The 20811-nt window shown below is 42.7% G+C and overlaps 1 protein-coding gene across 2 annotated transcripts in view; it reads right to left on the reverse strand.

The window, feature by feature from the left end:
- GNB1L (G protein subunit beta 1 like) overlaps nucleotides 1-20811 on the reverse strand; it is a 47114-nt gene that overhangs the window by 4797 nt on the left and 21506 nt on the right. Inside the window, exons 2-6 of one of the 2 annotated variants that reach the window (XM_066199663.1) lie at nucleotides 15797-15924; nucleotides 15352-15477; nucleotides 13215-13377; nucleotides 9486-9539; nucleotides 4057-4272 (exon numbers count right to left, since the gene is read on the reverse strand). In XM_066199663.1, coding sequence (XP_066055760.1) covers nucleotides 4057-4272; nucleotides 9486-9539; nucleotides 13215-13377; nucleotides 15352-15477; nucleotides 15797-15912 — 675 coding nt within the window. In that variant the 5' untranslated portion in view covers nucleotides 15913-15924. Of the gene's footprint in view, nucleotides 1-4056; nucleotides 4273-9440; nucleotides 9540-13214; nucleotides 13378-15351; nucleotides 15478-15796; nucleotides 15925-20811 lie in introns of both variants that reach the window. The other variant, XM_066199662.1, reaches the window with a different exon arrangement.

A 20811-nucleotide genomic window follows, 5' to 3' on the forward strand; every position in this document is an offset into this window, starting at 1 on the left:
ATTATGGCCAAGTTACTGATTTCAGTCTTGGAAGCCTTTTGTTACTGTTTGGAGACTACTGGGGCACAGGTTTCAGAGGGGCACAATTACATTGGGAGGCATTTGGCTTTCTTCAGGAGGCACTGAGGCTGCACAGGACTTAGCTGCCGGTAAGAAAAGTTTTCACTTTGCTGACACATGTTTCTCCTGAAGCACAAAGCTCAAAGTAACACACCTTTGCTGTTCTCAGCTCAGGTAACTCGTCTGAGTGAGCAATCTGCCTCTGAAACACGTGCAGAATACGCACACAAGTGTCTGTGTGTGTATTGGAACAGCTGAGCTTCTCTCACAATGGGGAAAACACCTTTGGCTTATAAAGCTGGCCCTGAACTGCTGGTATTTGTCAGTACCATTGGAAACGACATGTTAACGCCAGTGTCTCCTTAAGGCTGAGTCTGTAGCTATCCTGTACCAAAGCTTAATATCATCCAGTGCCTGTTTTAATTCACTGTGTGGTGTTTACTGTTTGTCTGAGACAGGGAGGGATTGACAAGCATGTCACACCTGAGGAGCTTTCCTCCTTGAAGGACATGCCATGATGCATAGCTGGTACAGGGCTATAGACATTTTATTGCAGATAATTTTGACTTTTATATTGGATGTAGAAAACTCCAGAAATGTTGGTCAAGGTTGGTTTCAGATGCAGCTGAACACATCTCAGAACCTTACAGGCACAAAGCCATAAGCAATTATTTTCCAGCTATGTAAGAACTGCCCAGCTACCTACTCAAGCAGCAAGAGTTGTGCAGTTCGGTAAGACAAAAGGTTGAATGAAACTTGACACATTTCTTACATAATCTGTACATTTCTTTTTCAAAGGTGACCTGAAGAATGTGCCTACAATGAATTCAGAACAGAGGACAGCAAGTTTTGCTCAAGCTTAATGAGAAATAGGTTGTATGGGGGCCTCTTGGTGGGGCTATTAATGTAAAACCTGTGTTTTTGTTAGTACATGTGCTCCAAACTCCTCAGGGTAGGTCTAATGCAGCATGGCCCCTGTGGGATTTTTGTTGGTGTAAATGTCCTGGCAAGGGAATGATTTATTCCTTAGATCACCAGCCTGGCAAATGTGGGATGTGCCTTACTGTGTAACTGAGATTATTAGCTAATGGCTATAACCAATCCTGGGTGTGGTGCTCTCATCATTAATGCCAATTATGTGGGAAAGATCCATACAGCACAGTCAGGGAGACTGGAGAAATGGCATGTCCTCAGCAAGCTACAACTTGAAAAGGAAGCCTGTAATGGTGATGCCTGTTGGCTATGGAACATGAGGGAACAGTGGGCATTTGTGCATGATCTGCAACTATGAGAGAGAAAAGCAACACAAAGGAGAAAACTTGCTCAAGGTATATGCAGCCAGGTGTAATCCTACTGCCAGGATTTGTCCCATCCCAGGACTTACTACAGTAAGTCACCAACTACAGCAGTCACATACCAACATAGTTTCCTAACCAGAGAACCAGCTTGTAATTAAGAAAACAAAGAGGTAAAAACAGGTGAGCTGCTTTCAGCCAGTCACAACCAAGGCCACTTGCATCTACACCCAAAGCATGTCTTTAAACCCTCTGCTTATTAGGAAGAAAACAGAATAGCAGCAGACTAAGCTTCAGTATTTGGGGGAAAAGCCTCAGCGACCGAACCAACAAAACTTACAATACAGCTTACAGGATTTTTTTCTCTTGTCATATAAAAAGAAGCTTCTGTGGTTATCAGATTTCTTAGTTCTGCTTTGTTTATTCACCTGCAGAAGCTGTTTACCTCCTACATTCTACCACAAACATCAGCACATAATTACGCTATCTTATCCAAATCAGAAGGCACATAACCATTCCTGTCATTTGCAGCAGTGATGATTTCAGCAACTTTCCTGTAGAAGACAATACAAACTTTCCCCATAGCAATAAACTCTGCAGTTACCTTCATCATCTATTCATTGACACACTGGAACACTGCCACTTAAAACAGAGCTGCAGTACCATCATTGCATCATTCCCTCTGCAACGGCAGATAGCTGTGCACCACGGTTACTTATTAAAACCTTTTAGAATAAAAATAATGTGCCACTGAGTGGCTTTCCAACGTCTACCATTACCTCAGGTACCTGGAATGTCAGAGAAAAAAATCCCCATCTGGTTTATATTATTAATGCAATAGTGGAAAAAAACTTAATCTATGTCCTTGACAATCTCTAGTGCTCATATGAAAGATGCATTTTTTAGGGCATTCGTGCTCCCATGAAGCACAGGAACATTGCTTTTGTAGCTTATAATACTTGGCATTTAAATTTCTTCTGAGGCAACCTTCTATCTCTCAGTGTGAGGTGCTGAAGATGTAGCTAATCTTACATCCCCTGGGAATGGGAATAACAATACTTGCAATATTTCAGGTGAACGACTGTTTCTCCTGCGAGTTGTACGTGTACCCCTGCATACAGTTAACTCATTAGTGAAATGTGCTGTAAAGAACAGTATTTTCTTTTGCTTTAGGAGCAAGGTTTAGCTATAATTAATATGAAAGAACAGCTTTCTCTTCACCACCAGAGTATTTGAAAATTTAAGAAGCCTGTCATGATGTCAGATTTCTGTCACCTTGACCTTAGAGAACGAGTCTCAATACCGAGTTTCTTACTGGGATTGCTCATCTTCCTTCCACTTCCCTGAGTTAAGGACACCTGATGCAGATGGCGACAAGCAGGGGGAGGCTGGGCAGGGGGAGGCAAACAGGACCAAAAAACCAGCAAACCCAAACCATGACAATGTGTATCAGACACCTTCACTGCTCATTCAGAGTGTAGAGTGCCTCTTTCACGTCGTGTTGTATATTAAGGTTCAGCCACCTCCTCCTGCCATGTCCTCCAGACTTCACGGGGGTTGGCTGTGTTTGCACCACACACACTTGGTGCTCTGCCACCCCAGAAATGCAGGTGCTGTGGTGATGCCTCACACATTCCACACCTCTACAGTGTCCCCCAGGTGACGAGTCACCACTGGACATCCCGGCCTGGGCTTTTCTTCCTATAGCACTATTCTGAAAGTAGCATTAACTTGCTGTACTACTTTAAAAACGATCTCCATAAAAGCTGCAAGGTGCCACAGCAGTTATTTTTCTCCTGTGAACTGTGTCCAGCAGATCTCTTCTCAAGGACCACATGGGCACACAGGGGCTGATTCAGGCCATCTCCATTGTTCACAGGACAACTGCCACTTCCAAAAGGTTAAAGCACCCAGCAGTGGAGAGGCTGTGCATGGGCCGTTTCAAATTTCATGAGCCTTTTTGCACTTTATTTCCACACCTACATTTCCAGATCGTACTTAACACCTTGGCACTGTTGGAACACTTGCTAAAGCTGTCCAGATGAAAGCAGTATTTATGGCCATTGCCTAGCACAGCCTGAGCTGGGGGTTACGTGACCTCCTTCTAACCCAGCCATTCACAGTACCACAGCTCAGACATGAACTGGGGCAGCCAATTGCCTGATTTTCTGTCTCTGGCTGGGCCCTGTAGGTGCCAAAAGAAGCTGGGTGCCTAAATCTCATGTCCTCTTGGTGCTACAGAGCTACTCCTACTCTTTCTGCTTGTGAAGTATTTAATGGAATACTTCTGTCTTTCCCACAGTGGAAAGCTCGCTACAGCCATTCAAGCAGAACGTTTGGAAAAGCAATCCTTTGTTTCTCATTTTTATAACTCATTTATAATGTTTAGGACATTCCGAGAGCTGGATACTACCAATGTGATAAATGAAGATACAGAGGCAATGGCTTGAGTAATGCTAGGCCTGTGTGCCTGTTGCAACTTTGGTAAAACCAGAAACATGTGAGAGAGGGTTTGGTTTTTTTTTTTAAATCCTCACCATCTTTTGCTAAGTCTAGTCCATAGCACAGACATTCTAACCAGTCTGTGATTAATTAGCTAGAGATCTGCAACAACTCCTCTTCATGACTAAATATTTTTTTAGTCTATCAAACTGTTAGTGCAAAGTGGGATAAATGACACTAGAGGGCCAGTGATCCTGACCTGGAGGTTCTGTTGCTCATTGAGGCTCCAGATGCTAAGCACCTTTTCAGATGAGCCCGAGATCCCCTTGGCCTTCTCCGAGTCAAAGTCAAGGCTCATCACTGGCTCCTGGTGGCAAAGGAGTTTGCTCAACACTTTTCCCATTGACACATTCCAGAGGACAACTGATCCATCTTCATAGCCAGCCAGAAGCACAGGTTGTGAACCACAGTTGAGCTGATTAAGGAAAAATAAAATTGTTTGAGAAATAAATAGTCTGTTAAGAAAATTATTATCCCTGTGTAAGTTTTAGTCCAAGCAGCAAGAGAATAATTTAAAATTCTGACTGATGTAGAAGTGAAAAAAGTTTAGATGTCTGAATGTCAAATTTTGATATTCCATCCGCTTTCAGAAAGCATTACTAGGTAACACACAGGTTTTATATCTACATATCAAATTCTACATTTTATATATATTATACATATTTAACGTACACACACACATATATATATACACACAGAGGGAGAAAATTTCTCTCTGAAAATCCAAACTATTGCCCTCTATAACACCTGGAAAGAGCCTGCCTGAAATTTTCACGAATTTTACTTCATGGTCTGAACTTTCTTTGTGCTTCATAGAAAAAATTCCGCCGAGCAGCTGAGTTCCTCTCAAGCAATACAAGCCTGTGTGGGCATTGAGAAGCGCCGTGCTCAGGGATGCCAGTTCCACACTGCCAGCTGTGGGGCTGCCTGCCCAAGTACCCCACGGTGCTCGAAGGTAAACGCTGAACCTCGCAGCAGGAACCGCTGGCTCAGTCACCGAGGGGTTAACGGGCGCCCAAGCCCCACTGTAACCAATTGAAAGCTACTTTGATTAATGATGTCACAGGCCAAAGGGCAGGGCACCCTGGGCAGACACCTAATTTATTTAAGCCTCTGAAATAACTCAAAGAAGGGAACATTACTGGATTACATGTCACACTTAAGGAAAATATTCATCATTGCTCCAGCCAAAAGACTAATGATCCTGTAAGCAGTACCTGGTTACAAGAGTGAAGATGCAAATCCCTAATGAAAAGCAACTAAAAAAACGGCATCTGTTCATGCCAGTTATTTCTTTAATAGGAGAAGAAATATCAAAATAGACACTGGGATTATTACCACCTTATGTAGGCACATCTAAGAAATGTATCCAACTGGGTATTCAGATCTTTCCAAACACTGTCTGCTCCTACAGAATTTGTTTGCTCAGTATTCGATTAAGATAAAGGTAAAGGGCATAAAGAATTAATTTTTACCAGTATCACGTTATTGAATGAGGTCAAACTCGCTAGCTGTCAGTGTCATGATACAAACCTGTGGTGGCCAAAGGCTCACTGCCTCTACTAATGGTCCAGACTGTTCTCCCACTGGTTATTCTGTGTTCTGGGGAGAGTTAAACTAACAAGAGATGGGTGGTCTTGATGCCTTGAGAAGGCTGACCTGGAACAGAGACTAGACAGAGATAATAGAATAAAGTAGGTATTTATTAAAAGGCCTTTAAGGAACACCTTGGGCAGGACAAGAGCCTGGCCAGGGCTACACCCAGGGCTGGACCCAAAATGGTCACAAAATGGATGGCTGGTCATGAGATCTCACACTTTTATAAGTTTTGGTCCATTTGCATTTTGGGGTTTAATTGTCCCATTACAGCTTCCGGGTATGAAGTCCCATCCCTCTTGTTTTCTCTGTTCAGTCCACCCTTTTTAATGCTTTTGGGCCTGAAAACTTGTAACTGTTGTCCTTGGTCTCTAGCAGATTTGTTTTGTCTACCTACCCCGTGAAATAAGAGCTGACTAACACAACATGAGGCTCAGAGCTACACCCCTGGGCAGCACAGAATCTGAAAAATATGAAGGCTGAAACTTAAGGCATCAGTCTGACTAATATGACTGCCCAGCACCAGCCTCATGTGCTTCCTGGGCCTTAGCCTAGAAGAGTGTTTGAGCAATAGAGCTCACTGAGCAGGGAACAACATTGCTCCTTAAAAGAAGGAAACCAAGGGGAAATCCTTCTAAATGTGGGAAATCCCCTGTGTCATCCTTCTGAACGGGTCTGTCCACACCTGGGATCTTGGAGGAGCCTCCTTCCTTCCTTTTAAATCATTTTTTCTTTGAAAAGGTAGGGAGCATGCTCTGGCTGGAAAGGCCCATAAAGCAGGTTTCTCACAGTGCCCAGAATTATGAACAATTTTTCTGTCAAAATTTTGATTTGCTAAAATAATATAACATCAGAGCAATAAATACATTGATTCATACACTGAGTCAGATACATGTGAATTAATGTGAACTCATCAGGTATTCTGGATGAACTGGGTTTTGATACCAGATATCAAAAAAGTTAAAAGTCTCAATATAAAACAAGCATTCCAGGTTTTATTTGTATTTAATAAAGGGTAAAATCTTCAAAGCAAAACAAAGTATTTCATAGGGACTTTCAAGTTTAAAGCAAGCCCCCAGTTTAAGCATCAAACAACCCCACAATTATTTGTGCTGCTCTTCTATGAGCACAAGACTCCTCAGAGCTGGGCTTTCACAGAAGTTGTAGCTGTCATTGGCAGTGAAACACGTCAGCTCCTCTCCCTGCTCTGAGCAGGATGGCGACTTTCACAGCAGCTCCTCGCCCTCCTGCAGGCGGCAGGGACAGGTGAGTGCTCGGCATTTCAGGAATGCCAAGCAAAACCCTTTCTTTTTTGGTGCTGTGGATATTGCACTTTAGATTTGAAAAACAGTAGTTTGCAAGTGAGATCTAAGATTGGTGTGTTTTAAATCCCAAGTACTGTTTCCTATGAAATGTAGGTCTCCCACACTACTTTACTTTTTCCTGACTTTCTTAACCATATGAAGTGTAATATTTCAATGGATACATGAACCAAAACAATAAAAGTTATTGAAAGATCAGTGGAGCTCTTGGTCTGAGCCTGGTCTCACCAAGCAGTGCTTCACAACGGCCTATTTATTTCAATTCCCAATAACAGACACTGCTGGAGAGAAGTCTCACCATTCATGTTCTGTTTCAGTAGAAAAATTAGATTATAAATCATTGCTCTTCCTAAGCAGAACATTTTTTGTTGCATTTGGATAACTGTCAAGGAAGGAAGAAAAGGTGATCTGCTGTCAACTCAACAGGAATAATTGCAATAGTTTATATAAAGTAATAACTCGGCATTTCCAGTTTCGACATGTATTATTCTTGTTGAATTATTTTGTTTGCACCATTATGCAATATGATGCCTTCCCCAAGGAGTGCAAAAAATTGAAGGGACTATCCTTACTCCTACAAATCCTACTCCACCCAATTAGTAATAGCAGGAAGGTGTGAAACTGAAGGGACAATGTCTTTAAGAACATGAATCTTCAAAAGAAAGTGAATCAACTAATAACTTTAGAGACAAACCTAGAAAAATAAGAGGGAGAAGTGCTCAAAAGAACAAAATAAATAGCTGCAAGCTTTTTGAGTGCTTAGGAGAAGGCAGTGAGGCTTAATCTACAAGCCTAACCTCACCTGCCTTCTGCTCCTCATTCATGCCGCTGCTGGGGAGGTTTGTTGGGTTTGTTGTTTCCCTGAGTCGCAGAAACATACGATGGAACCTGGCTGCAGCCCCCAGACTCTCATCGGACAACCACCCCAAGCACTCTTCCTTCAGACCTTTATGGGGCTCTCCCTGTCAGCTTCTGTTTCAACTTGTTAATTTACTGTGCCATAAGCAACATCAAATAGTCTCTTAGGCAACCCCTGAGTGCTGGGCTGGGAGTGCTCATCTCCTGGGTATGTCTGGATTGCCCAACACAGCTGTGTACAAAGAAATCCTGGAGGGCCTCTGTCCAGGAAGGGGTGCAGCTGGGTGAGCTCGTGTTCTCCTGGTTTATGGTTACAGGGTTATTCACAGAGCCATTTCCAGTGCAACCACAGAACAGGAGGAAGAGCATCACTTTGGTACACCACATGCAATTATTTCCCTTAAGGGTATCCTCTTCCTCATGCCTTTAAACCAAGTTGCAGATATTTCTAAAAAAGCAAATACAGCTGTGAGACTCTGAGGGATTATCTACACTTGCCTGCTGCAGTCTAGGAAGTTACGGTGAGTTCTCAAAGTCAGAATTTGCATGGAATAATTTACCTCTCCCAGTTCCCAGTCCTCTGCTTTATCTTCACTGGCAACAAAATCAAAAACTATATAAAATTAAGTCTCTGCACCTGCTTTGCTTCCTAGAGGAATATCAATATTAATGCATGTAGAAATTATGGCAAGACAGAGGACTTCTTACACAAGTAAGAAAAATTTTCAACACTGAACATTTCCACAGTTATCTCCATCTTATTAAAAAATGTTGAGGAGACAGAAAGACCCATTCATTTCGTCAAGCACTGAACACTGATTGCATTTTCAGAAGAAACTTTTTTAAACAAAAGCCTAATCAGCCTAAGTTAATTTCCTCTCCTTTTTTTTTTTTTTCCCCCCCTAGTTTTTAATTACAGCATAAAACCTCAACTGTGGGCCTCTCTTGGCTTTTGTCTGAAGTCAGCAACTGAATTCCTCTAGATTTCAGTCGGTTCAGGGTCTTGGGTGAAGACACTGAGGCCACAAACTTTGACTGATATTTTCAACTAAAACCAACACAAATGTTCCAGTGAGCCTGCAGGAATTACACCCCTGGCATCAGCTCAGCTGGTCCTCTAGACCTGTAGCAGTGTGTTGTCAGGGGGTTACATGGGAATCAGCTTTGCCCCCAGTTCTCTGGAGATTTCAAGCCAATCACGTGAACTCCTTCCTCCCTCTACTGCCACCTTTTTGTATTACTTGTGTTCACTGTTGGCAGCCCATAAACATTATTTGCTAAATATTTTCTAAATATTTTGCAAATATTGACTTTTTTCACTAACTACTTTTATTTACCTTCTTGTCTGTAGTCAGTACCACCATAAATACTTTGTTCCTATTGTATGTCTGTAATAGAAATGTTCATAGAGTGTTTCCTCATCCTCAGGGCACTGAAGTGAATGGAATCTCCCTTAAAACCACTGTTTTTAAGCAACCCAAACATTTCTCATCATTCTTAATGCAGTGAGAAACCATATCAAACAACTGGCTTTGGTAAGTCACTCATTTTCCTCTTGATTGATGCAAAAACTGTATCTATCCTAAGGATACAAAGCTTTCCTTGAGCATTTGCAATCTTCCATTAAAGCTTGGAAAGCTCTGAAAGTTACATTAAGGATGTTCACAAATCTTTCCCCCCTTTAATAGTATAATTACTTGATTGGTTTGATTATAAATCAAAATCCAAGTGAAGAAAGATTCATGTGCTTTATATAAAATGAATCACAGAGAAAACATTTCACAATTAGCAGGCGCTCTTGCCTTACCTGCCATAACTTCAGACACATGGGCATGCCCAGCTTGGCACCCACCTCTGGCTTCAAGGTACAGACTGACGTCTTGGATGGCAGCTCCAAAATCTGAACCTGACATCAGGAAAACAAGAGGAGTTGGTCAGGTTCCAGGTCAAAATTCTGCTGTTAAAAACACAAGTCTTTTAAGGTGATTAAGGTTAGTATTAGCTCTTCCAGTAAAAACTGTCTGGAGGAAACTGAGAAATGCATGCTAAGTTGGAGCTGTAAGGGGAATCTACAGCTAGCTAAAGAAGTGCATTGTTTTAGGAAAGCCCAGACAAAACTGCTAGAGTGAACACATCCTCTTCCTTCCACTCTTCCATTTAATTACAGCCTACTTTTCAAACAGTGGATGACATTGTGCACACAACAGATAATACTGCAGACTGCTTAACACTCCCCCCGCTTGCTTTCCCCCTTTTCCAGCTCTGTTGCTAATTCTTTGGCTGTATTCACCTGTGAACACTTGCATTCTCCCCTCTGTGCTGTTGTGGCAACCCAGGGTTTGCATGGAAATACAGGCAGTGCATACATGCACAGGGGATTTTTATTTACTGCTGACTGCACTAACAAATCATGACCCCAGAACTACTGGCTAAGACTGGCTGCAGCAGTGTCTGCACACAGGTATTTTTGACACAACATTGTGTGACCCTGTCTAACACAGGGTCAGACAATGCTGTGTTAAACACTTGTTCTCTCTACAGAGCAGCCTCCATTGTTGCTTGCTCCTATGGTAATGAATAATGGACCTGGTTTGGGTGGGTTTGATTTTTTTTTTTTTTTTTTTTTTTAAACATTGGGCAAGTTGTTCCTCTGCCAAGGAAGTAGCTCATTGTGACCTCAGGATGATGGCAGGCAAGATCAGGGGAGCCTTGCCTTTTTAGTTTGGCACTAGAAGGTTTTGACACTCTTGATTGACACGGCAGTGCCTTAACCCTGGGCTGGTTCTCAAGCCTGGAACTCTGGAGAAACAGAAGCTCCTGGGTATCAAAAACCTGCTGCCAGGAACGTTGCTGTTTCTCACATGCATACTTAATCACCAAGGTGATCTTTTCTTCTAATTAAATAAACAATGGTCTGCATTATGTGGTAAAATTAAACTACTCAAAACATTTGATAAATCCAGTATCACCAGCCACCCCAGGCTCTTCCAGAATGTGCAAGAGCCCAGCAGTGCTGTTGGACAGCCCCAGTCGTGTGAATTTCCTTAAGCATCTGAGATGAGGTATTACACAAATATGGCTCCTCTGGGAACCATCAGTCAAGACCACGGCAGCTGCGATGGCTTTCCAATCCCATACCTTTAGTTCAAAGCTTGCCAGAACATCTTCCTATTTCTAGAGGCTGTCAGCCAGCCTGCCAAAAGCCAGCTGCACTCTAGGACTGCAAGCACAGAACATACAGAACGCTTTCAAAAGCCACTGGGCAATAGAGCAGGAAACTCTTCTCCAGATTTGAGGAATAGTGACTACAGCCAAGAGCCAGCCATGCAGTCTGCAGACCAAACCTGGGAACAGACCAAAGTCTGATCATCTGGGAATTCCGGTCCTCTGGACCTACACTCTTAACAAAAGATGCTTTTCTCTCGTCAACCTTCTTGCTATCAACATAATGACCAAGTTAGCTGTGGCAGGAAACGGGCTAGAAATATGAAGATGACCTGCCCTCATCTTGTCTCTTTCATCACTGTCTCTCCAAAGGGCATTGCCTCCTCGGCAAGACCAAAACTGCAACTTTATGTAATAAAGGAGGGTAAGTGTGCTGTGATAAATGCACTTCTGCAGGTTAAAAGAAAAAAACCAAACCTTCTTTGCTTTACCTTGACTAAAAACAGATGAACTGGTACAAAGGCTACAGTCGGGCTTGCAAAGGCCAAAGAAAAACAGTGAGAAAAGCTTTGTGCAGAAGGCAGGCAGGCATGAGCTGCTGCCTAAACTGGATTGACAGTTCCAGAGACTCTCTGTGTTAAAGGCTAGTGAGCCTTAGAAATAAATACTATTTCACATATTTTGACAACTGTAACCTAAAACTTGAAGTTCCGTGTTTATATTGGTTTTGCTTAATAGGAGAAAGATTTGCCTTTGCCTGAGGTTAATAGTGTTCCTGGGTGGCTAAAACTGGCCACAAGGAAACACACCCTTTCTCTTTTTCACATTAATAAAGCTTTTAACATGTTTCTGGCAAATTGGCAAGAAAAGTGCATGTAACTCATAATTGGTGATTTAAATGCAATCATGAACAAATAAATGCCTGTTCAGATCTCATTATTTATGGACTGAACCTCCTTTAAGACAAAATTACTCTTTTTTTGGACACCAGCCAAGCATAAACACTTATTAAGTCTTAATTTTAATCATAAGCTGCAAATGTACTGTGTCTCACACAGTGCTGCCTATTTGGAAGCACTATATATTATGGGAGCTTATGTGAATTTATTGAAACATGACACAGTTCTAATGCAAAGGTTCGCACACAGAGTGGAACTCTTCTACCTCAGGAGACTGCAAATCATTCTCCTATTGCAGGGCCCAAGCAAACAAATGAGAATAAAACAGAGATGAGTTGTAAGCGACACTGGGGTAAACGTCTTCTATTTGGGTCAGTTGATTATTTAATTCTTCATTACTGGGACTTCTCCGGCTGCCACAAGAATGCACTTGTCAATTTTGTTTAACTTAAGTATTATTGAGCACTGCTGAAAAATGGAGGGAGTTCTTTGTTTGATCAGAACAAGGTATGGGACTTAGAATGGTTGTTTACTGGTGCAGTGGCTGTGTCCGCAGGCATATCTAGTTCTGTAAAAGGCTGAACATTCCGGCTGTGAGTCAACAAAATACTTAAATATGTGCTTAACTTCTATATAATAAAAGGATCACATTTTCTTGCAATACAGGCACTTCCTACTTTGTGTATAAAGTATGCAAATTTCAGTTTCAAGATACACAACCTGTAGTCCAGAAAAGCATGTGAACTTTTATGCTCATCAGCAATTTGCACTTAGCTACATTATTTCTTTTCATATTTATGCCACTTCTTTTTTCTTTCATATTTTTGGTATTTTTATGTCAAGTATTTGGTATTATTTTTGTGTGATGTCCTCAAACAATTTGTTCTAGAAAACAAAACTGCAATTTCTACAAAGCAGAAATAGACATTGCCAACAAAGCTTTCAGTCAGTGAGTGCTGTGATAGTGGCATTAGATGTGGACTTATCCAGTAGGAACTGAAGTGGACCCTGCAATTATCTCACAGAGCAAACCTCTGGCTGGTAATAGTAATTCAACTCTTTCCAGCCCCAGTTTCAGGTAAGGAATTAGCCTGGGGTGAAAGACCACATACTGCATTACACCTCCTCTCTTCTCGCCAGACCCAATTCAGCTTCAGATGGAATATCAGCTCCTCCATCTGAGGACAGACCTGCTGACCATTAGTTCTGCAGAAGGACTCTTGTTCCCAGTATTCAGCAGCACCAGAAGAGTTTTCAAAACTCCTACATGTAAAGATCAGCAGCTGCAAATACTTCCATGCCAGACAAATCTTGGGATGGTATCCTTGTTATTAAAGCACGAGTTATACAATTCAGCCATCCTTGTGGCAGTAAAATCAGTGATTAAACCCCCCAGAGTTCTTGTGCTGCCTGCTCTTGAGCGGAGAATTCAATGGCACTGATGTTTTCCCTCCTGAACTATGTCATTTCAGTAACAAAAGCAACCTCTCAAGCACAGAGAAAGAGACACTTCCTACCTCCTCCAGGCTTCTGGCTGCCATGGCCATTAGCCAGCGTCCCTGTGTCACCTGTAACAGAGAGCATCTGCAGAATCCCACATGCTCCGTGAAGACAGAATCCGTCACTGAAGTCCGTCCCTCTGCTAAATCCCACAAGCAGATCCTCTGGTCGCGCCCCTGACTGTTACAGTAAAACAAGTTATCCATGAGCTGCAGTCTGAGGAAGCCTGGCTGCCTGCAGGGCAGTAACTCGAACTGGGTCTTTAATAGACAGTAAAGGACCAAGCTTCAAACAGCTTCTGTGGGGCTGTTAATTGGGCGTTTCATGAAATGTGGGGGAGTTCAGTGTCCCCGGGACCACCACCCTTCTGCCGACTGCGGAACTGGCCAAGAGGTTCAGCCGTCCCTGGGAGGGGTGAGGGCCTGGGAGCCAGTCAGATACACTGCAGTCACACTGTCTGTTTCCTCGTGCCGAGGACTTCATCACGCTGAGTTGTGCTATTTATATGTGAGAGTATATTTATAAAGTCTCATGAGCATTTGAACATACACACAATAAAAAATATATTTAATCACTGATTAGATCTAATTTAAAAGGAAACAGAAGTATCCAAAGGTTCACACATGTAACAGTCTATCACCCTAGCAATGAAATGGAAATGTTGTATGTTGACAGCTGAAAGACAAGCTGCAAGACAACAAAGACCTCATCAGAGATAAGTAAAAAGTGACAGTCATTCAGTGGTCAGTTTCCCACAGCCACGGGCAGGGCACAGAGGGCTCCTAGGACCACGCAGTGTGGAGACACAAGGGAGAGGGGCTGGCAGCGACCGCTCAAGGAAACGCTGTGGCTGAAACACCCCAGGCCAGAGAGCAGCAGCCGCAGCCGAGCTGCCAGCGCGGCTCCCACAGACTCCTCGGCACAGCCCCGGCCCAGAGGCTTTGTGCTGCTCCCAGGCAGGCACAGCCACGAGGCCACACAAAGGGCACAGCAGGAATTGTTGCAGATTTATGTGATCCCACTGGCTCTGGGACAAAGCAGCACTGTGCAGAAGCTTCCACTTCATTAACTACAGTCGCACAGGATGTATGTCCTCATGTTATCACCTGGGCAAGGAGTCATCAAAAATCCCGTACCCATGTCCTACTTTAATTAGCAGTATCACCTGAAGAAGTATGAAATCAAAACAGAGGAGATGTAAATCTACAGATGGTTGGGACTTCTTCAACATCAATGCTGTTCAGCTGACTGACGAACTGACACAACATTTATAGCACTGGGGATACAAACAGTGTGATATTGCAAGAAATTGTGATTTAGCTTTACAAGAGAGGAATTTAAGATACAGGTAAATGCTGTCCTAAAACTGCACTGCTATGTGAAGTGTTAGAACTACACAGCAAAAACAGAGGTACAGAAAAACTCTATAATTACACAAATAATGCTCATTCAATATGATTTTATGGGGGAGAGTGTTAGTTATTGTACTTAAGCAGTAAGAAATATAAATGCTAATGAGTTCCACTGTATATTATGAGATGTCTTCTCTAGATAAACATGTCAGAACACCTCCTAATCATACAGACACTTTGGCATCTACTCTAGATCACCTGTCTAATCCAAAGTACACAAATCTTCCTGACCTTCCCTTGCTAAACAAGAAGGTATTTTGCAACAAAGCAAAAGCATGAAACTCAGAATTCTTGCTCATTTTCAGTCTTCTACTCTCCATCTTTGATTCTTCTCTTCCTTTCTTCTTCTCCATCTCTCCTCTATTTATAAATTATTTTTTTCAATCTTCCCCAAGAACCAGCAGTGAAAAGTTTGCCAGTTTCAAATCCAAGTGTATTTTCTTGACCCAAAGATCTCACCTGTTCTCAGTAAAGATACTACAGGTCCCAAGTTGTTATGAGACCATAACATACATCATAAAAAAATTAATTGTTTCTTTTTTCTCTCCACTTTTTATTCTGGAGTTTTTCTGTCCTTTTTACTTCAGTACATTTCCATACGTGTTGGAGAAACTTTAAGTGACTGCAGAATTAAGAGAATCCTTTGTGTCCCCGGCCTCCCTTTTTTTAACTTCAATCACAGAGACACAAATTTGTCACAGAGACAAGAATAATTTCACTGTTTTTTGCCTGCTTTGCTAACCTGAGAAGCCTGTCTTTACCACCCATTGTCTCCACGCAGTAGACAGATTTTCTTCCATGGCCATCCAATGCTGAGTCCACTCTGTGTGTTTTCAGGTTCCAGACATGGATAAATCCATTCTCAGACCTGGCAATAGAAAGAGATGCTTTTAGTGTGAGCACTGCATGGAGGTGATCAGAGTCTGATGCCTTGCCTTTTTTTGTTTGTTTTGTTTCCAAAACTGAAGCTGTATGCAGAGGTAACACACCCACCATGTAAACCCATGTGTAGGAACATCCGTGGATGGCAGGGAGATCATATTTATAAGGTCTCCCTGATTCATCTTCCCCAACACCCATGCATGCTGCTGTTATCCCCAGAAACACTTTGTCAAAATAATACATTTCAATTCAAAAGGAAACAACTATATGACGCTCAGCAGAGCCAGAAATCCTGGTGTATTTACCCAGAGAAAAGAAGGGGGATATCAGGTTCTGGGCCTCCACAGGAAAAATGCAGAGTGTGGACTGCAGCACCGGTACCTCTGAGCACAAACTGTGGATCTGGAGGTGGCAGAGCCATTGGAGCAGTGAACTGGAGGGGTGAGAAGCAGACAGAGATATCACAGAGGGTAAAGCAGCCTAAGGTGAAATGACAGCTTTGAATATACTCTGAGCAGGACACTTGCTTCTCCACTTTCCAGTCTGAATTTTCATTATTGAATGGTCTTTCTATTTGCCACCCAGTTGAGGGTGAAGTATTTCCTCTTAAGATGAGCTGATGAAGCAGGTGTCCAACCTGCTCTTTGCTGCATTCCTCTCAGCAAGGTGCTGAGCTGGCCGCGTGCACGCACCTCTCACACACTTGTAAATCCCAAATCGGTCAGCTGCTCTCCCTGTGCTAAAGGGAAGAGCTACAAAATACAAGAAACTTGACACCCATAATTTGAGTGGGCAAGGAATTTATCATTCTGCTTTAGCCCCCTGGCTAGGTCTTTCCCCTTCCTCCCCACAAAAATACTACTTTTGTGTTTTTTCAGAAATGCATTGCAGTGAATGTATCAACTGAAAAGAATTTCAGATCACAGATTCACCAGGTTGGAAGAGACCTTCAGGATCATTGAGTCCGACTCAGCCCTAACACCTCAACCAAACCATGGCACCAAGTGCCAAATCCAATCTTCTTTTAAACACGACCAGGGATGGTGACTCCACCACCTTCCCGGGCAAACTACTCCAGTACTTTATCACTCTTCCTGTAAAAAACTTTTTCATAATATCCAACCTATATTTCCCTTGGCACAGCTTAAGACTGTGTCCTGTCGTTCTGTCACTTGATGCCTGGAGAAAGAGACCAACCCCCACCCAACTACAGCCACCTTTCAGGGAGTTGTAGAGAGTGATGAGGTCACCTCTGAGCCTCCTTTTCTCCAGGCTAAACAACCCCAGCTCCCTCAGCCGTTCCTCACAGGGTTTGTGTTCCCAGCCCCTCACCAGCCTCGTGGCCTCCTCTGGACGCACTCAAGCATCTCAATGTCCTTCCTAAACTGAGGGCCCAGAGCTGGACACAGCACTCGAGGTGTGGCCTCACCAGTGCCCAGTACAGGGGAAGAATGACCTCCCTGCTCCTGCTGGCCACACCATTCCTGATCCAGGCCAGGAGGCATTGGCCACTGGGCACACCATGAGCAGCTGGCTCATGTCCAGCTGCTGTCACCAGTACCCCCAGGTCCCTTTCTGCCTGGGCACTGTCCAGGCCTATAACACTGCAGGGGGTTATTGTGGCCAAAGTGCAGGACTCAGCACTTAGACTTATTAAACGTCATCTTACTGGATTCTGCCCATCCATCCAACCCTTCCAGGTCTCTCTGCAGAGCCCTCCTACCTTCCAACAGATCAACACACGCTACCAGCTTAGTGTCATCTGTGAATTTAGTAATGAAAGACTCAATACCCTCATCCGTATTGATGAGATGGGAGTGATGATCATTTCTACGCAAGAATCCCATTACTCCAGAGTATTTTAATTTTTGGTTCTAAGCATGGTTTCTTGTAAAAAAGAAATACAGTACTTGATATTAATTGAGTGACTACTGTGCTAAACGTTTTATTCCAAGAGGTTTGTATTCCCTAAAGGATCAAGAGATGGATGTTTTCAGCTTCATGTCAAATGTAGTCTGAGTCAGCACAGAGCAGGACTGGTATATGGGGGAGCAGGCTGCCCTGTCCCACACGGGAAACGCAGAGAACAATTCCTGATGAGCTCACAGGGACAGCCTGTGTGATCCCCACAGGCACTCACTGCCCTGGCCCCTCACCAGGTATTTCCCTTCACATTAACAGCTCTGCAGGCAGCTGTGCACAAACAGTGGAGAAGGATGAGGACAAAGTTTCTGTGTTCTGACTTGTTGCAAATGACCCTCCAGACCTGAGACAAGGCAACCAGCAGCTGATTCAACTGGAAGTACAATTTGCAGTTCATTGGAAAATGCATTACAATGTCCATTACAAGAAATATTTTCACCATGAAAAGTGTTTGCTCCCTGACCTGTGGCATTACTAGCCACACTTGTGTATCTGCTTCTTCCTTTCTGACCTAAGCTCATAGAAAAGAGCAGCTTTTGCCACTGCAGGTGTCACCTGTCACCACTTTTTCCCACTCATGCATATATTACCCCAGATTAAACAAAAAGTGTTCTAAATTCAGTAAGGGAAGATCAGCAAGTGTTTGTCTGCCTGTCGGTTCACAGCAGAGGAATTGCAGAGAATCAGAACGGAGTGCAAGAGCTACGAGTTCCATGGCAAAACAGCCCAACTTTTCATTGCCATCTCACCTCAGTACCAGCTTTCAGTTTGTGTTTAATGGATGCACTGGCTAATGCACCTCATTTGCAGGTCTACCTTGGGTGTTTATAGGTCAGTTATCACCATGGTATCTATAGGTTCTAATTAAATGCAATTACCTTGTAGGGCTAGTGATGAAACAGGATTCTTCAGTGTAATGTGCAGTTTTCTCTCAATAGCACTGTGTAATTAGGTAAGAAAATAATGAGCTCAGTGGATACCCTCTGTGTTTTAGGGCCCTGACTCATCTATTTTATGAAGTTGTTGGATGATCCAGACTCATGGCAGGCTGGAGTAAATTTTCAGATGTACATGATGTGCAGGTTCGCCCCCACGGTCAGATGCAGCTCACAAGTGCCCATCTGCAACATGCTCCACCCGCGTTATAAATGTGTCACACCAAGGACTTTGTCCCCAAGGGACGCTTCCTTGGGGCACTACAGCTGAGTGCTGGTGCCCTCCAAACAACACTTTGTAGAACCAGATAAATAAAAGAGTAGCTGAGCTTGTCAGAGGAGCAGGGTCCCACTTCACGGTGAAGCAATTCTGGCTCACTGCACTGAGCAAGGAAATAGAACTGAGGCAACCCAGAGGCTATCTGGGATTACAAGGCAGGTTTTTAATAGCATTTTTCTAATTACTGACACAGAAGTTTTTGCTGACAGACAGCAAGTGTGTGCGTGGCTGTGGGAAGGGTTTTACCTGGCATGAAACAGACACTACTAATGCATGTCTTTACAAGGATGATATTTCAGAAAAATCCTCAGAACAGTTACAGGAAAAAAAAACCCTACTGAAAACATGCTTTTGAGCTGCAAGTTAGTGAAGGGACTTTTTGCTCCTTAGAGTCTGGTTCTTTCCTTGCTTTTCTGCTAATCACATATGAATCTGGAAAGCTGGCTTAATACTGAACCTAATATTTTTTGAGTCCTTATTACTTCCTATCATGATTTTGCAAATGAATAACAGTGTGACAGTATTAAGTGTCTCATTTTCCTTCCAGCAGGTGCTGGAACTAAAAAATTTAATCTTTGCTGTCTTTTTTGTCCATGAGCTTGGACAAGTCAAGATTTAATAAAAAGTTGTTAGGTACCTACAGAAAGTCCCATGAGGTTGCAAAGAGATGGAAATTTGGGGTACTGGTACTTTAACAACTCCAAGAAAGCACCAGCCTGTTCCTGTTGACACACAAGCATAGTCTAAAAAAGGACATTTAGCCTACCTTCAACTCACCAGGTAGCTCAGTGTCTCTACCTTACAGGGATAACGAAGCACATTGTGGTGTACTGATTCAAACACATAATGGTTATACAGTGCTTTGCTAAGCAGGCAGCTACAAACATGCTAAATATGATGATTGTGAGATGGTTGAAGCCTCTGGGGAAATTTTTCAAAAGTGCCTAAGTGATTTAGAAGCCTAAGACTCATTTCCAAATGAATTTTCAATCCTACATCTCTAGGACTTTTTAAAGTTTACCCCAGGTGCCTAAAAATGAGTTCTCTAATTAGCACAACATTTATTTTCTTGTTAACTCTATCTAGCCTCAGGGAGACCAATCTGTTCTTGTTAACTGGGGATATCTGCAACAAATTTAATTAAATGAATTTGCTTAGTATTTAGTCTGGTCTGAGAGCAAAATCTGGCTCAAGGGCTTGAACAAGCAAAGTGCAACCTGCAGAATAAAGTTCATTTAAAGGCATTTCTGGGCTACACTATATGTTTGTCCTTTCACTCTCGTGAAAGGAGTGAAAAGACATGAATACATGAATCATTTTGCTCATGGCAGTATTTGCTTGCAAGACGGCATCACCTGCAAAAGAGGCAACACCTCACCATCAAGCTCTTTGGTTTTTTAAAAAAGATGTTCCACCTCTTATTTCTTCCAGCCTTCCCTGTGCTGGTAACAGCATCGGCCTTCAGGAGCTGAGCTACACTGATGAGGCTCAGACAACGAGAAGGATTTCTCGCAGGGTGCACTGCAAACCCTTGGGCTCCTGCACAAGTTATGTTTGCTATACAACTGGGGAGTGGAAACCCAGCTGCTCAAATGAGGGTTTCAATTAGTGGAACGGCTGAGTGCACCACACGTGAGGTACCAAAAAGGGTTTTGTCTAAGAAAATGCATCTGCTAAATGCTAGAGCAATTAAATTTCCTTCAAAATTACATTATTTTAAAGAGCAATTCACTATTAATATCCCTCACAAATCTTACTTTGCTTAGGTTGCAATTAGAATAATCCTCAAACCATTTGAATTTCTATGCAGTGGTATTTCAGTATCATCACTTCAGCATTTGATATAAAAAAGTTAAGCTTTTATTTAATGAGAGTCATTTAAAATATGTAAATGTCAAAAGGATTACCTTAGAAAAATCTCTCAGAGAATTAAAAACATTAACAGATTCCCACAGGAAAAATTCCAGCAGAATTCAGCAATTCTCCTGTTCCCACTCCTGTCACTTGTATTTCTATCACACATTGAAGCAAAAACAAATTGCTATTAAAATATCATGCAAACACCCTCCTCCCCCTAACAAACTCCACAGTTCACTTTGAGATACCAACAGCTCAAGAAAAGACAGGAAAAAATCCTCTTCTATTTTTCTTTAGGCTTATTTAGAGTAGTAAAACCTCTGTG

Source organism: Chamaea fasciata, unplaced genomic scaffold, assembly GCF_029207755.1.
Source record: "Chamaea fasciata isolate MVZ Bird 193981 ecotype frontalis unplaced genomic scaffold, bChaFas1.0.hap1 SCAF_18, whole genome shotgun sequence".
Taxonomy (NCBI): Eukaryota; Metazoa; Chordata; class Aves; order Passeriformes; family Sylviidae; genus Chamaea; species Chamaea fasciata.